The 18625-nt window shown below is 38.9% G+C and overlaps 1 protein-coding gene and 1 long non-coding RNA gene across 4 annotated transcripts in view; both read left to right on the forward strand.

Annotated features, from left to right (window-relative positions):
* EMB2816 (Small nuclear ribonucleoprotein family protein) overlaps positions 1-18625 on the forward strand; it is a 331892-nt gene that overhangs the window by 86336 nt on the left and 226931 nt on the right. For 2 of the 3 annotated variants that reach the window (XM_089416426.1, XM_089416428.1), the window contains exon 2: positions 9784-9840. In XM_089416426.1, the coding sequence (XP_089272552.1) occupies positions 9838-9840 (3 nt within the window). In that variant the 5' untranslated portion in view covers positions 9784-9837. Of the gene's footprint in view, positions 1-9780; positions 9841-18625 lie in introns of all 3 variants that reach the window. The other variant, XM_089416427.1, reaches the window with a different exon arrangement.
* LOC149181050 (uncharacterized) lies at positions 6315-7207 on the forward strand. Its single transcript, XR_016257510.1, has 3 exons — positions 6315-6512; positions 6650-6964; positions 7066-7207. It is a non-coding gene; the product is annotated as an uncharacterized LOC149181050 (long non-coding RNA).

Consider the following 18625-nt stretch of genomic DNA (forward strand, 5'->3'; position numbering starts at 1 on the left):
GAGTTCTCCCTAGTTGAGAGGGAGTGTTAAATTTGGACAACTAGGTCCAAACTCCATGTTCTGATGCTCAGATTAAGAGGCTAATATTTTTGTTGGATTCCTCTTTCTGAGAGGTGTAAAATCCATATAAAAATAGTCTTAATCCGATGAGCAGAACTTATATTGTGAATTTATTATTCTTAATAAATTATATGTGCAAGGTCAGCCAGTTTTGTAATGTAGGCTCACATGCCCAACAGATGTGTCACACACCCTCATTGATGGATATATATACAGGAAAAGTTGGAGAGAATTTTATCACAACTCAACTCACATCTTCCTCTCTCATCTTAGAGAGTACGAGCTACCTGGAGGACGAATTTCAGCCACACGTGGGAAGGACGAAGAGGACAGACCGTACGGATTTTCTGCTGCTAGGGTTTCTGCTGCTAGGGTTTCGCAGAAAGTTTGACCAGCGTTGACTTTGGTCAATGCTTGGTCCAATCAAGCTGAAAATTGGTGGAAAGTTCGATTTTTGAAGGCCGTACTATCTGGCACAAAAATCGAGGTCAAAGGGTTGACCGTTTTGCTGCTGCGTTGACTTTTAGCTTGCTGTCCCTGCGTTGACTTTTCAGGACAGCGTTGACTTTTGTAGAATTGACTTGGGTTGACTCATCTACTGGTTGGAGGGTTGTTGTGACACATCTGGGCTGGCTGACCAAAGAAGACTTTGCTGGTTGAAGCATCCTGTTGACCGCCGAAACGAACACACACATTTTTCCTGTTTCTGATTTGTCTTCTGTAAGATCTGCTTATATGTTCTATCTGCATTTTGCTTAACTACTTGTATGATTGCTGTGAGAAAAGTGAAATTGCTCTTAGCATAGAACATCTACAAAATTAACATTGTGCCTTCATTGTATGGAGCTTTACCTGCTTCTTTTTTCTTCATCTTCAATTGAGCAATTTCTTGGTCCTTTTCATCAATGATATGATCCTTCTTTTCAACATCCTGCAAATGTTGCTTCTGCGATTCCTTGAGCCTGTTTATTTCTGCTAGAGATGCATCAAGTACCTTTTGCTTTTGACAAACTTCTGCTACGTGCTTCTGAACATAATCCTCTAATTGGCTTGTCAAGTTTTTCTCTTTCCTTTCAGCTTCTTGCACTTGATGTCTTAGAAGGGAAACTTCTTCTTCAATTACTTGATTTCGCTTCCTTTTTTTGTTAAGATCACATAAGGCAATGATCAATTCTGCTTCCAAGTTTACTACTGCTTCTTCTTCATCTGCTTCATCATCATCATTGTTTTCATCTTGACTTGCATGCTTCTTTGAGTAGAGATCATGGAGCTTCTTCCAAAGACTTTTGGTTGATGAGCTTTGATCAATTTTGGCTTTTATGGGGTCTGGAAGAGCACTAAGAATGACCTTCATGGATTTTGTATTGTGCCTTCTAGATTTGTCAGTAGATGTGTCTCCAGAAACAATAGATTGCGATACATCTTATCCTTGAGCTTGCAAATGAACTTTCATTCTAGATTCCGATATTTCATATCTGGCTTCATACTCAGGAGCTGGTAGGCCAATTTGATTCTCTTGATATTTGTAGATTGCGGCAATACTGGAGACTTCCTTTGATCGTTTGGATGCGTGTTTCTTTGACTTTCCCATCTTTGCACTTCTAAGATTTGCCTTGCAATTGTTAAGTTGCAACTGAAGGAACTTGCTTTGATACCAATTGTTGGAAACACTGAAAGGGGGGTGAATCAATATTTCACTTCAATTAGTTAATTTTTAACTTCACAGAGCATTGATTATCATTAGCATTAGATCAACAATAAATCGACATCACATCACCTGAATAGTAAACAACACCATTAAACAATGCACGACATCAAGACAATACACGAGATTTTTAGGTGGAAACCCTTTCGGGAGAAAAACCACCAAATGCTTCTTAATATAGGTCTTCAAAATTTACATCAATTAGGAAGCTCCAACTTCCAAGATTTACAGCATCAATTGAAGGAGGCTCCAACCCCCTGGTTTACAGGCTCCAACCTGAAGGATGCTCCAATGCCCTGGTTTACCAACTCCAACGGGAAGGACGCTCCAATGCCTTGATTTACAGGCTCCAACCTGAAGGAAGGTCCAACTCCCTGATTTACCAACTCCAACTAGAAGGATGCTCCAACAACTTGCATAGGCCCTGACCTGCCCTAACACCACCCAGCTGCCATGAAGTGTTCTCAGGCTCCAACTTGAAGGAGACTCTACTCCGCTGCCTCACACCACTCTGCCAGTGTATTCAACAAGTGGACTACGTTTCCACAAATTTTCAGACCGGATCCACCTCTGCTCAATAAACATCATCAAATTGCAATACAATATATTATATCTGTTCAACCATTAAATCGGCTTCAATACCAATGATATCCCATAATCAAGACAATTTGGTTACCAAGACAAATTTAACAACAATGATCCTCTGCTCATCAAGCTCAAACAACCTGTTTATCTACCGGCACATATCATTACTCAATATGAAAACCCTAGCGCATCAATTTCCATGCTTTGGAACAAATCAATACTCTAACTCCCATTGTTCACAAATGCATTCTAATAATTGGTCCTAGCAGTAGTACATAGCCTTACCTTAGTCACCGGGTTCGGCGAATTTGAATGAATAAGTTCGAAATTCGCCGAACTTCAAATGAATACGAACTTATTCGTTCAAGTTTGCCGAATTTTATGGCGAACTCGAATTTAATAATGGACGCGAATTTAATGACGAACAAAATCGATTAAGTTCGTTTAGGGTTCGAAGAAAATTGTTTTGGTTCGAATTGTTTTGCTTCAGGAGTCTTGACCAGATTATTGTTTTCCTCGTGTGTTCTGTTCGTAATTAATCTTCCCAGAAATACTACAACGTCGAACTGCTTCAACGGTTAGCTACTGCGATTCCAGGGTTATTTTGGGACTGCGGCCACAGAGAAAAGTCAATCTGCAATTTAATCGATCCAGCAATATTACAGAGATGTGGTAGGGTTGCTTCAGGAAAATTAGTCAAAGTGGCTCCAGAATTATTGCGAACTACTCCAAAATTGTGCATGCAGCCACAGAGATTAATTGGGCAGCTTCGTAATTCAACCAAAAACACAGTCAGCAGAATTACTCGAAGCCTGTCTCGGAAATGTCTCGAGCTGCTTCAAGAGACTGTTCTATATACCTCAGACACTCGCATGGCTTCAGAATGATGAACGATTACCTTGCGTCAGGAGATCTCGGCTCCTTTTATAAATACGTGTCAAGACCAATGCGCTAAGCCAATAATCACGAATGAAATAAAACAATAAAATTTCGTAATTGATATTTGCTAGTCTTCTGCACGGTGATTATCATTCGCATTTGCAGCGTCTGAGGGCATGAAGTCATTCTTTTGAAATATGAAAAATTGCCGGGAATGATTAAAATTGAACTCTTCTAACTATTCATTTAAAAAACACTATTAAAAATATTATATTTTTTTTTTAAATCATTTTTTGAATTACCCATCCATTCTCAATTTGTAAATATTTAATAAATATTGCGTTTTTAATATTAAATAAAGATGGATGTGAATCATAAGAATGATTTAGGATTATATACTGGTTATTTTTTATTGGATTAATATTTAAAGACTAAAATTATCTTTATTTTTGTTGGTTCTCATTTATTTTTTGATATAGTTTATCTTTCTACAACATAAATTATCACAAACCCATGTCTAGAGAGTCTTATCATTGTATTGACATATCCAACATTTTAAGTGTCACTTAATGTAAGCTTACAAAAGAAGCTTGGACACCTTATCTTTTGGAATCCCCAAATAAATTCATGCCTTAAGAGCATCTTTTATCCATATTGATATGATAATTGGCATGACATTTAATATTGTATTTAATGTGTTTAGTTTCCGTAGTCACCATAATGTCATTTCCTTTGTTATATTTGTTTCCATAACACTTTAATGTCATTTTTTTGTTGTTGTCTTTGTCTCCACTATGGGATTTACATAAAGCTAAAATAGTTAGTTATGGATGTAATTTTGGTGCTTCTTTTTAGAATCCCCTTAGTCTGTTTTATGGAATTGGCCAAGTATTTCCTTAGATTTTTGCCAAAATCCTTCTCAGCTTCAGACAAATAACCCCCTGTTTGCCAGAACAAGTAGGAAGAGGAAATAAAACTAATTAGGGTGGAATCTTTCACCACCGGAATTAGAGGAAAGAGATTAGGTAGGGTGGGATTAGGGTGGGAATTTGACTTTAAATTGATTTTTTATATATATATACATTTTTTTTTTCGAATTTCTATATGTCGAATTTTATGTCGAACTTTATCGACAGAGTCTTAGTTGCCGAACTTTATTCGAATTTCAAGGTCGCCGAACTCTAACTCGAACACGGACCTGGTGACTTAGAGCCTTACTCATAAGCTCTCATGACAATAGTAGCAGCATATGAAGTACAGGGCTATAAGGACAAACTATACATCTGTAACACAACCATGCTAATAAAACCCTGCTTTTGACCACAATTTTTTGATACGAAGATTATACAGCAGCAGCAATAATACTTCAGGTTATTAATAGCATCAAACCCTTGTCTCAATACATCTGTGATAATTTACACCAGCAGATACATAGATCAGCTTGACTTGTCATAACCTCTAGTTACGTCATGCTTTCTCAGTCCTTTGCCATTCGACTCATTCTCTGCTTCACATGGCATATATGATATATGGCAGCGACATTCTTACTGACAGTCTCTCTCAGCCATACTAGAGCAAACCCTGACCAAACTTCAGACACGTATTCAGGGACTAGTTAAAAAATCATGATAATACATGTAGATCCTCATACAATATCATGCCATATGTTCTTTGCTTCAGTCCAATGCATTCATGCTAAAACACCATAGTTAATGTACTGGTCATAAGTACAACTGGCTCTTCAAGGCACAAGTTTACAGTCCTCAGATTGCAACAACGTCAACTCATCAAAACACTGCGTTCTTGATCCTCTCCCAAATGCTACAGTTGACCCACTTACAAGGATAAATGAAACATGCTTCAGAAGTACAATGACGTGCCCAACCTTCAGAACTAGACTTTGACAACTCTTCAATAACAATTCTACCTTAACTGAATCATCAAGTTTCTGCTGATGTAAATTATATGGAGTTCCTGAAGATGTCTTCCTTGTACTGATTGCTTTATCTTGCTGCTCAGCAATATATAAGTTAACTCTGTCATAATCAGACTCAGATTAATAAAATTGATGACTGTTTGATGCCAGAGAGATTGGTTACAAAAGATGCCAGGTGATCACAATTAAGCTTCAGAAAAGGCCTAAAAACCCTCAACCAACTTCAGATATACTCCTCAACTTACAAAGAAACACTTCAAATATGTTGAATAGGGCCAGAAATAGTCTGCAACAACCTCAGGAATAATCTGCTATAGGTCTGTCAAGGAATGACCCGGAATAGGCTTGAACTTCTGCTTCTGATTAGACGTCACAGAGGTCTGGTAAATTTACGTAGGCCCACAAAGCTACTAAGGTGCTCCTTGTCTTGCACGAACTAGCCCTCAGTGTGATAATGACCAGAGATTAGACCTCACGAAATATGCTTTTGATAACTGGTTTAGGGCTTTAAGTTTTACCTTAGACAGTTGTGAGTTTTCACCATAAATGCCTTTGAACAGAGCCAAGAGAGAGTCCAATCGGTGACAAAAATCATTTCTTCAACCCGACGTTAGAACTGTCCCGAACTAAACCGCAAGAAGACTCAGAAAAATGCCAAAGTATTCCACACATTAGGGCACAGATCTACCTTCAAAATCAGTGAAAGAATTGTATTAGGTCTGCTAAGCAACTTCAGCAAATTGTCCACAAATTTTCTACACCTCATCCCCAGGAAAATACAGATGATCTCCTGCCCAAAAGGCCGAAACTCATTATCTCAGGACCTGTGGTACTGTGGTGGAAGATTACTTCAGAGAGGGCTGAAATTCATCAGTAAGGGTGCCCTCAAACTTCAGTGAGAAAGCTCCTCAGATTCATTCCCTTTCCCAGCGAATAGCCACCAAATCAGATCAAAACAATTATACCCAGAACCCTCAAGAAACTCGGCCTGCCTAGTTCAGATAGTCATTGCTGCACCTGGCCTCAGATCAGCTGCAAGAAGGGCTGAATGGCCTCAGAGGATACCCAGCGAAGAGCCAATAAGCAAAACAGCCATGAAATGTCCAAAACAATCTTCAAACTTTGGCCTTCTTCTTCACTTCTGCAGGACTATACAAGGCCACAGAGCTTCATAAGGATAAGACGTTTGATATGCTTCAGATTTTGTTGCGAAATGAAGGACAAATGAGTTCCTTATATACGTTTCATGGAGGCTTCTAGGAGCGGACTTGAAGAAAGGAGGGCAGCTGACTTGAGGAAGGAGGGAAAAATAATTTTGAAATTTAAATATCAAGTTTCAATTTGGAGGTAAAAATTCCCACCAATTTTAGGACCACTTAAATTTAAATTTTGATAAATTACTTGTGAAAAAAAATCTCCCCCCCCTTTTTGACTTTCACTGGAATTAATTTAATTTCCTTGGATAATATAAATTTTGCTTGTAGCATCTCCCTTGGGGTTCCTTGACCAAAAATGGGTCTCCAATCTTTGAAACGTCATATCTCCTCAACTGTTGAGGATCCACGGGGTGTGCAACCTATCGTTAGAATCAGCATGATGAGGAGCATCAAGTGATGATGGTTTTGTGATCAAAATTACTATCCACTACATCCATTTTCCTCAATAAGTGTGGGGCGTCTAAGGCTTCCCAGGGCTTCTTGTCATTTGGAGCTTCTAATCAATGCAAACTAGATGAATATTAAGAGCGTTCAAGGACCGACGTTGGCATCAATGATAACTCCATTCAACAGCTTTGTACAGTAAGATCCATTCAAAGCCATGCATTTCTTCTTGGTCTTTGTAATAACTTTCTTGGAGTTTTCTCTTACTATTTCTTATCTCCTCCTATTTTTGCGCCCAGTTGTTAGGGGTAAAGAAAGACTTCATTATGGACAGTCAAGAGACGACAGAACAGTCTTGAACTCTTATCATTTTGACGAGAGGGATGTGAAAGCCTTAGCTCTTGATTTTATGATTTGATATGTATCTCAGGACTGCATTAACGAATGGTAACTAGTACTGGACTGACTTTATTAATCTAGTATTAATTCTATGATGTCATATCTTCTGCAATTAATTCAACATTTTGCATGCTCTTTTGAATATATGTGCATCAAAGTATATGAAAATATATATTATATAAAAAACATTCCTGGAATGCTGTGTTCCTGGAATCTTTTGAAAATTGACACATTCTGCTCCTGCTTCGCACCTGCTCCCAACTGTGTACCTTGAAACCTTGAAATCATGTTGAATAGGTATATGCTGACATGATTACTAAGTGTTGAATCATGTTGGTCTAGCTGTAATACATCTATGATAAATCTGTTTTGTATGATTTATATGGCCAAGGCCTAGATGGATTTTTGAGAGACTAATTTGGGTCTGTGTTTATAGTTACGTCTCATAAGTTCAAGGTATTATAATAAAATAAAATAAACATCCATAAAATCTGGCTGCTAGGATTAGAAAGGCTATGATGTAACAAGAGGGGAAGTAAGGGTTTTCTCTTTTGGGAATTAAATGATATCTTATACAACGATGGATTACTCCACCTTTTGGAAAAGCCTTTGTGATTCGTTCTGTTTTGTTATCCATTGTTAGTTGTTTATTGCCCCTTTTTGAGACTCAGACATGGCGACCGTGCTCTCTTGGCTATCATTCAAATCACTCTCTTGCATTTTTTACCGACTGTTGGAATGCAGATGTAATAGTGGAAATACATACTGAAAGTATAAAGGAAATGGAATTGCTGTAATTAGTTTGGAGTATATGTTAGGAAGTTTGTTACTGTCATAAGTCCCTGGACTCCCCAGTCGATGCTTTGGCATTGGAGTTCTATAGGCTACACTACTGAATGATGAATCATACCTCCCAGGAGAAGAATAACAGCCTGGACTCTTCTTGGCAGAATAATAACCTGGGAAACAAAGGATTACTAAGGGATTATATTGGCAGAAGGTGTTACTGAGCTTGAGTTAGGGAACAGCTGTTGAAGGAGGGTTCCAGGGGCTGATCAAGAATTGGTTGAGGAATCTGAGAGTTTGCAACAAGAGGACTCACGCTAGTTGTTTATCATGGCTGAGTCAAGCAGCACTGTTGGTAGGTTGGGGGAAGAGATAGAGACTGGCAGGCAGTCGTATGGACATCCTGGCTCATGGGCGTATACATGGATGCCTACAGTTGGGTGGTAAATTGCTCCTGCACAGCCAATTTTTATAGACATCTTTGATTAAGATAGTTAATCTTATCTGCATGTATGGTTAATGTTTCTTTCTTCCGTCATTACTCTGTTTGATATGTATGCTGGCAGATCGATTAAATGATGTTCATTAAATATTCATTCATAATCTGATCACTTATAAGGATATGGAAATGCTGTTAGTGCTGCTCATGTTTAATGAAATTGATATGGAAATGCTGTTAATGCTGCTCATGTTTAATGAAATTGATCGTTCGTCAAGATGAGTTCTGTTCATATGTGTATTCTGTGATGGGAATGTTGTATGGAGTCTGTTACAAGATTTGGAGTGAATGGTAACTGGAAATAAAGTTTAAGTGAAGGAATTTTATTTTTTTAGTTTTTTATAAGTGCATGTTATGCATAATACGCTTAGCTGAATTGTGACTGTTTGTATTCTTTGCATAATTACATGTCTGAATTGTCACCATTCATATTCCGTGCATACACTTAGTTGAACTGTGACACTTCATATTCTGTGCAGAAGATTTCTCTTTAGGAATTTGGTGTGGTAATCAGATTGGAAAATGCAGGAAAATTTTAAGGTTTGGCACCCTGCTGGCCAAGGGATACATGACATCTTATATATGATAATCAACTGATGAACCTCCTTTTGGGTTTATATGTGAAGTATTATAATAACAATTAAAGATTGATATTGTGAATAGCAGATGCTTCTTGTATAGGCTTCCCCTTGTGTGCTTCTGCTGTATTCTGATGGAAAACACAACTTGCAACTAGTCTCCTCCAATTTTCTTTTTGGCAGCATTTTTAACATGCAATGTTATTGATATAACTCTATGTAACGTTTGTTTGCTGTTATCTAATCTTTTAATCATCCAAAAAAATAATCTTCAAAGTAAAATGAGATCTAGGTGGTAGAAAAAGCAAATGTGACTTATCTGACTGCCTGTGTTTGATGACTTGTTTAGGCTTTGTTGTTTCTTGATGCTAGTAGATTGTGATCATAATCTTCAAAGTAAAATGAAGATTATAACTCTATGTTTGATGAAACATAGAGTTATTGATATAACTCTATGTAAGGTTTGTTTGCTGTTATCTAATCTTTTAATCATCCAAAAAAATAATCTTCAAAGTAAAATGAGATCTAGGTGGTAGAAAAAGCAAATGTGACTTATCTGACTGGCTGTGTTTGATGACTTGTTTAGGCTTTTTGCTGTTTCTTGATGCTACTAGATTGATGAAACATAATCTTGTTTATTGTATTAAATTTCATTATGATCCTCCAGTTAAGAGATGCTGATTCTTTAACATGGTTTCAATGCTAGTTGGTTGTTGATTTCATGCCATACTAACTGCCACTCTCTTTTGCAGCAGATTGATACAGCATATAGCCATTCAAGTGAATAGTCTACTTGCAATTATTCCAACATGGTAAGAAGCCTTTCATATTGTTAACCTTTGCTTTAGGAAATGAATGATTTGTTAGATTTTCTAGAGCATGGTAAGCAGACTTTGAAGTGAAAGAATTCCTTAGAAAAAGCTAGATAGCTGATAACTGAGCCATTCAAAACTACATCTCTTATACTGCTATAATCTACAAACACATACTGCAGAAAATATATCATAGAAACTCACTAAACAGACTGTCTTTACCTGCTACTTCTTTCTCATTAATATTGAAATGAAGTCTGCCAAAGCAAGAAACACCAAACTAATTCACTACTTGCTGCTGAAGTGAATGAACTAAACCTATACCCCTGCCTTCCCTTTTATAAACTAGAAGGTACAATGAATCCGGACACATGCACAAGGGCACCTCAGTTGGAGGTCTTAACTCCTAATTCTAGTGGGGCCTTCATTGCATGGGTAAATGAGCCAAATAAAGTGCATCTCTAATGGAGATGATCTGAGGCGTGCAAGCATGCATCCTTTTAGAGATATGTGCATTGTGCCCTTAACTGCACTGCATACACCTTACCTAACTGCACTTAGACTTGGGTCAAAATTAGAAAACTGCTAGAATATAACTGAATTAACACATGCAAATTGCTGAGGATAAACATGCAAACAGTCGTGATAAATTGCTTCTGAATCTAGAAGAGAAGAAGTACGCCTTCACTGTTCAGTTTGAACTGCTTCTCCAACTGAAGTGCCCAGATCTGTTCACAAGTGCACCCAGGATGGCGACAAGTGTGGCTACACTATAGATGACTATCCAAGGTACAGTCTTAACATTCCCTCTGATCTGAAAATGAAGATCTTAGATTAATTTTTAAGGTATTATAGGCTCATGTGCATGGATTTGCCTATATTACTTAGTGCAATGGATCGATAAGATTGCGAATAACATAGACAAGGAAGCAGTTAAAGAAACATAATAGACAAACACACATAAACACAAGAAGTTTAATATGGAGTTCACCCAAAACTTTTGGGCTACGTCTCCTGGTCCAGCCTTCAGTGGTGACCTCTCTATTATGTCTTCAAGAGCAGATTTTTACAAAAAGGAGCTCAAATTGAGTCTCAACACACAGATACAAAACAACAGGAGTTGTGCTTGAATCCCTCAAGCCCCTCTGAGTACATAGACTCGTTCTCTCACTCTCTGTCTCTGTCTTTGCTCTATCTCAGCACTGCTTGTTCTTGTCTTTTGTCAGTGTGTGGCTATAAAGCTGATCGGCGCTGTCTGTCGTTTCCTCTTCTCGGGCTTTCTGGCTCCCGACCTCTGTACGCTCGAATCCCCTTCTGAGCGTTAGCAATCATGGCATAATGTCTTCAGGGAAGGTGGCCACTTGTTCTGCAACGGAAGGGACCATTGGGCCTTTGAAATCCCCAAAAATAGCGTTCTCTGTTTACACAAAGAAATACACTAAAAACACAGGAAAATTTGCCAAACTGCAGTTTATCGGACTTCAAATATCCTTAAATCCGCTCTATACTCCTATCGGGTCTGCCTGTATATCGCTATTGCATCTCCACCATTGATTTGAGTGATCTTGATCCAACGGTTGAGATCCATTTCGGGCGGCTCATGCGTACGGGGGTTAACCGCCCGAAAAGGGTGGTTTTCTCTCTTTGGCGCCTGGCCACGTGGCAGCCAGTGTATGGGCTCAGGCGGAGCCCAGCCAAAACCATTTACTGCCTATGGCCCGCTCGAAATCCCGCTCATTACAGAACTCATAATATATATATCTGCATGTATAAACCCTTTCAGGTCCGGTTTCATCGCATCGGCCACATTTCCTTTGCAATTCATTTATTTGGCGGAATGCGAAATACAAAGGAAAATGCCATTTTCCAGATTTAAAAATATATAAAATATCGCCTATAACCCTATCGGGTTCGGCTGTCGCAAGCCATATTTATATCGGCCCCGCTCCTTTGTGTAGCTCCGATGCGATTAATCGCAATCGCATATCGCATAGACCCCTGGGCCGTTTGTAAGCGCTCCTCTGTAATCGCCGATTGCGATATCTCCTATGTCCTCATTGACTTGCGCTGATTGCGATTGCAATTGTCATATGATAGGCTCCGATATCCTCCACCTGCCACCGCCGATTGCGATATGCCGATCGTATCTGGACCGTTGATCGGCCAGAGCCGTGCGTCATTCCTTTGACTTCCGATAGGCCTTATTTCACTGTTTTCTTCATGTTTTTGTCTCCCGATAGTGTAATCCGCCTTTTTTTTTTAAAGGTTCTTCTCATGCGATAATTTTTAATGTTTAGAAGACGTTGAAGACTTAGAGGGTTTTCTAGGATCCATTTTGGATCACGCCTTCTCACTGAAAAAGCTTTTGGACCACCAAAAGTTGGTTTTTAAGCATCAATCAAGTGAGGATACAACTTCCTCAATTGTCCAATCTCTATCCATATTGCACTGCTTGGTTTTGAACCTTTGAGTCCGATTCTAAGGTACTCAACATCCCCTTTGCGCGTAGTTCTCACCTTTCTGTCCAGAACTGTATCTTCCTGCAACTCATTGAGATATTCAGGCAACAGATCATCAATAGAAGGCAATTGACTTTGCTCTTTGGGATCTTCAATCAATGAAGGTTCATATAGTCTCAAGTTCTCTGCATTAATGACTAAATAGATATGCATATAAGCTGGAAAATCAAGGCGAAAAGCATTCTCACCAATTTTCTCAAGTATCTTGAAAGGCCCATACCTTATTGGTTTCAGCTTCTTACCTTCACCTTGCATTCTGTCTTTGCTGATGTACAACCAGACTTGATCACCAACTTGGAAGCTATGCTCAATTCGATGCTTATCATGCCTTGCCTTGTACTTGGCCTGGCTTCTTTCCAGCTGTTCCTGCACTGCCTGGTGAATTTCTTGGATCTGTTCAATGAACTTGGTTGCTTTGTCCACATCACTGTGTCCATCAACTGCTATGTCTTTACTAAAGACAAAATCCAAGGGAGACCTTGGTGTAAAACCAAAACAAGTCTCAAAAGGAGATCTCTGTGTAGAAGAGTGCTTGGCACGGTTGTAAGCATGTTGCACATAACACAAATGTTCATCCCAAAGCTTGGGATGCTTGCTGCAATAGCTTTTAAGCAACTCGATCACTATTTTGTTGACCACCTCTGTTTGACCATTTGTTTGTGGATGAAATGCTGTGCTCTTCTTCAATTTGGTGTCCATTAACTCCCATAGACTTGACCAAAACTTCCCAACAAATCGGGAATCTCGATCAGATACAATGGAAGTGGGTAACCCAAAATGAACCCATACATGCTGAAAGAACAACTTTGCTGTTTGTTCAGCTGTAATCTGCTTATTACAAGGTATTAAAATACACATTTTGCTGAACCGGTCCACAATAACATATAAATAATCATGACCTTTTCTAGATTTTGGCAGTTCCCCAACAAAGTCCATGGAAACACTTTCCCAAGGACGAGAAGGAACTGGAAGTGGAGTGTACAAGCCTAATTTTTTATTACTGGGCTTGCTTGTAGCACACATGGTACACTCTTTAATATATCTAGAAACTGTTTCATGCATTCTTGGCCAATAACAGTACCTTTGCAACTGTGCAACTGTTTTACTTGCACCAAAATGACCTAATATTAGAGAAGTGTGTGCTTCTCGGATTATGTTAACTCTTTCAGTTTGAGGAATGCATAACTTTCCCAAATGATATAAGAGTTGGTCCTTAACATGATAATCCAATTCTTCTACTTGTTTGCCCTGACTTAAAGTTGCATATACGTCTTTAAAATCTACATCTTGAGCATATTGTTCAATGTAGCTTTCATGCAATACTGAATTATGCTCAAGTATAGTGGATGCATTTATGATTGGTCTTGATAACATATCTGCAACTTTATTGTGTATGCCCTTCTTATATCTGATGACAAGATGAAATTGCTGTAGAAAACTCATCCACCTATAGTGTTTTGATTGCTGCAATTTAGTTTGTGAGTGCAAATATTGAAGTATTTGATGATCTGTATGTATAATTGTTTCTTTGCCCATTAGGTAATGTTTCCACTTTTTCACACTCTGCACTAATGCATACAATTCTTTATCATATGTGGGATAATTAACTACTGCAGAAGTAAATGTCTCAGAATGATAACATATGGGTTTACCGTGTTGCATCAACACTGCTCCCATAGCATAGTTACTGGCATCTGTTTTAATCTCAAATGGTCTTTGAAGATCTGGCAATGCTAGTACTGGTGCTGTACTAATTTTTTCTTTCAAGGTGTCGAAGGCTTTCTGCTATTTGCCTCCCCACTGAAACACCTTGTTCAATCCTGTTAAAGCATGTAAGGGAGCTGCAATCAAGGAAAATTTAGCAATAAACTTTCTCCAATATTGTGCTGCTCCTAGGAAGCTCCTAACTTCTGTCGTAGATTTGGGTTTAGGCCAGTTCACAATGACTTCAACCTTAGAGGGATCTATCTTCAATTCACCACCCCCTACAATATGACCCAAATAATTTAAAGATGTTTTGCCAAATTCACATTTTGATAACTTCACATAGAGATTTTCTTTTTTCAAAACATATAGAGTCTGCTTTACATGCTTCAAATGTTCTTCTCATGTTTTACTGAAAACAAGAATGTCATCTAAATATACAATTACAAAATCATCAATAAAAGGTCGGAGTACATTATTCATAACTCTCATGAAAGTGGCAGGAGCATTAGTTAGGCCAAAAGTCATAACCAACCATTCATACAACGCTTGCTTTATTTTGAAAGCAGTCTTCCATGCATCTTGTTTTGCTACTCTGACCCGATAATAGCCACTACGCAAGTCCAACTTGGAAAAGTAAACAGCTTCTTTCAGCTGATCTAATAGATTATCAATGCGAAGAAGAAGATAACGATTCTTGATCATTATTTTATTCAGTGCTTTGTAATCAATGCACATCCTCCAAGAACCATTTTTCTTTCTCACCACCACGATTGGAGACCCGCATGGTGATGTGCTTGGTCTTATGAACCCTTTATCGAGCAGCTCCTGTACCTGCTTTTTGATCTCAACATTCTCTAAAGTGGATAACCTGTACATTCTGATGTTAGGCAATGGAGCATCTTGCTGCAAATGAATATCATGTACAATTTCCCTTTTGGGTGGCAGACCTTTAGGTTCTTTAAATAGGATATCATATTCTGAAACAACTTTTTCTAAATCAGCGTTCTATTTAGCATCACAGCCTTCAAATGCATTGATTTTATCAGGGGTCTTTTCCTTTACAACAATTAGTAAAAATCGCTTACATGATTTTACAATTCTTTTCATCTGCCTTGAGTTTATGAGAGTGTAGTTATTTTTGAGCTGATGAGCTCTTATTATATATTCTATTCTATCTTTTGTGAATTGATACTTATTTTCAGTTCTATAGAAAATGGTCTTTCTATAATACAAGTAAGGACTTCCTAAAACAATACCACATATATCCAAGGGAACTATATTTAACTCAGCCTCATCTACAAAAGTTGACCCAATAGCAAACCTAAGTTTACATTGTCTAGTCACTTGTAGCTTTGCTTTATCTCATACCCAACCTAATGGATATGGCTTCTTGTGAGGTGTTGTTAGTAAGCCCAACTTCTTTACAATTGTTTCAGAAATCAAGTTTACTTGTGAACAACTATCAAATAAAGTATCAATCTTTTGATGCTTGGAAATAACTCTAATATGAAAAAGCTCATGTCTTTTCCTCTCATTATCTTCATTATCAATAGATTGAGCAGAATTATTTGTAGATGCTTCAAAATATTTACCTTTTATACCTGTGGCTGTGACTGTTGTTTCATCACCCGAGTCTGACCCCAAATCTTTCTGAATAGCAGCAACAATCTTCTTCTTCTTACCACCGAACTTCTTGGGTTTCAGCTCCAGATGCAAAGACCAGCAATGTTCATCATCATGTCCATCCTTCTTGCAGTGAGTGCATGAAGGTTTGTCTTTCTGTACAGCGTTTGCCTTCCTCTCTTTCCATTTCTGCTTCTTTTCCTTGTTCTTGCTTGCAGTGGGTTTTGATGATCCCCCAATCTCTGGGTTCACATTCTTGCCTCTAGCCTCTAGATGTGTAGCCTGAACGGATACCTCATCTATACTAGTAGGGTTAAACATGAGAATGGTGTGCTTCAAATAGCTATGCGGACCACCTATATACTTCAACAAAGTTTCAGGTGAGTCTAGAGAAATGCCTAGAATTAAAGCTCTTTTTCTAAATTCCTAGGTATAGCTTTGTACACTTTGCCCCTTTAATTGGCAAAGAGTTTGCCAACTCATCATTGCTTGCTGCATATAAGCTAGTGGATAGAATTGTTTTTTAATGGCAGAAACAAATTCACTCCCGGTAGAGAGAATTTTACCATGCTTCTTCAAATCAGCTTGTGTCCTGCCTTCCCACCACATTAGGGCAGTTCCTCTAAGGCGAAGGCTAGCCAGCTGAATTTTTCTCTTTTTTGAATTGATGTTCTACACCCTGCAATACACATCAATCTGTCTAATCCAGTTATCTAGCTTTTCTGCATTTAATTCTCCATTATAGATTGGCAAATCAAACTTTACATCTAATTTAATCAAAGATGTTTTCTTCCTTTTATTTTCAGGGCTAGAAGGAGGCGTTGATGGAGGAGGCTCTTCCCCTTTCCCTTTGCCTTCTGAATGGGCAACTAGAAGAGGTTCCTCTACTCCTTTGCCTTGTTCAGGTGTTGAGGTGCTTTCACCTCGGCCTTTCTTAAATTCTCGATACATCTCTTCCACCATGGCTCTCATGGTCATGACACTGTCCATGCACTGAGGTTTTGATCCCAAGGGAATCTCTTCTGCCATTTTCCTCTGAGGATAGACTCTTCCAATTTCTGGATTGACCTCAACAAGTTCTACTTTTCTCTATTTGAGCTTTGACCTAGTTAGCATTCAAAAAATCCAGCACAAGCTTGTCTAACCTTAGCAAACCTAAAGCTCTAATACCACTTGATCTGAAAATGAAGATCTTAGGTTAATTTTTAAGGTATTACAGACTCATGTGCATGGATTTGCCTATATTACTTAGTGCAATGGATCGATAAGGTTGCAAATAACATAGACAAGGAAGCAGTTAAAGAAATATAATAGACAAACACACATAAACACAACAAGTTTAATATGGAGTTCACCCAAAACTCCTTGGCTATGTCTCCTGGTCCAGCCTTCAGTGGTGACCTCTCTATTATGTCTTCAAGAGCAGAGTTTTACAAAAAGGAGCTCAAATTGAGTCTCAACACACAGATACAAAACAATAGGAGTTGTGCTTGAATCCCTTAAGCCCCTCTGAGTACATAGACTTGTTGTCTCACTCTCTGTCTCTGTCTTTGCTCTGTTTCAACACTGCTTGTCCTTGTCTTCTGTCAGTATGTGGCTTTAAAGCCAATCGGCGCTGTCTGTCCGTTTCCCCTTCTCGGACTCTCTGTCTCTGGGCCTTTGTCCGCTCGAATCCCCATCTGAGCGTTAGCAATCATGGCATAACGTCTTCAGGGAAGGTGGCCACCTGTTCTGCAACGGAAGGGACCATCGGGCCTTTGAAGTTCCCAAAAATAGCGTTCTTTGTTTACACAGAGAAATACACTAAAAACACAGGAAAATTTGCCAAACTTCCATTTATCGGACTTCAAATATCCTTAAATCCGCTCTATACTCCTATCGGGTCCGCTTGTATATCGCTATCGCATCTCCACCGTTGATCTGAGTGATCTTGATCCAACGGTTGAGATCCATTTTGGGCGGCTCATGCGTACGGGGGTTAACCACCCGAAAAGGGTGGTTTTCTCTCTCCGTCGCCTGGCCACGTGGCAGCCAGTGTATGGGCGGCCAAAACCATTTACCGCCTATGACCTGCTCGAAGTCCCGCTCATTACGGAACTCAATATATATATGTATCTCTGCATGTATAAACCCTTTCGGATCCGGTTTCATCGCATCAGGCACATTTCCTTTGCAATTCATTTATTTGGTGGAAATGCGAAATACAAAGGAAAATGCCATTTTCCAGATTTAAAAAAATATAAAATATCGCCTATAACCCTATCAGGTCCAGCTATTGCAAGCCATATTTATATCAGCCCCGCTCCTTTGTGTAGCTCCGATGCGATATTGCGATGTGATTGATTGCAATCGCATATCGCATAGAGCCCCGGGCCATTTGTAAGCGCTCCTCTGTAATCGCCGATTGCGATATCGCGAGTTAACCTAGGCCGTCGATCTGCATGCTTGATCAACGGTCCTCGTTGACCTACGCTAATTGCGATCGCAATTGTCATATGATAGGCTCTGATATCCTCCGCTTGCTACCGCCGATTGCGATATGCTGTTCAGATCTGGACCGTTGATCGGCCAGATCTGACGGCTCCTGTGCGTCATTCCTTTGACCTCTGATAGGCCTTATTTCACTGTTTTCTTCATGTTTTTGCCTCCCGATAGTGTAATCCACCTTTTTTTTTAAAGGTTCTTCTCATGCGATAATTTTTAATGTTTAGATAATTTTGGATCACTCTCTTACCAAGGAGAGTGTTCTCCAGCGATCCAAGATTCTCCTTGAACATATCAAACTTGACCTTTACCACGGCCTTAATCAATATATCTGCAACCTGCTGATTTATCTGAACATGCTCTAGAGCCTCCCTTTAGAATCCTGTCCCTGAGAAAATGGTACCTGATGTCAATGTGCATGGAGTGGCCATGGAATACTAGATTCTCAGAGA

Source organism: Pinus tabuliformis, chromosome 3_2, assembly GCF_031772625.1.
Source record: "Pinus tabuliformis cultivar Carrire ecotype Pingquan chromosome 3_2, CPIR1, whole genome shotgun sequence".
In the NCBI taxonomy this organism is placed as follows: domain Eukaryota; kingdom Viridiplantae; phylum Streptophyta; class Pinopsida; order Pinales; family Pinaceae; genus Pinus; species Pinus tabuliformis.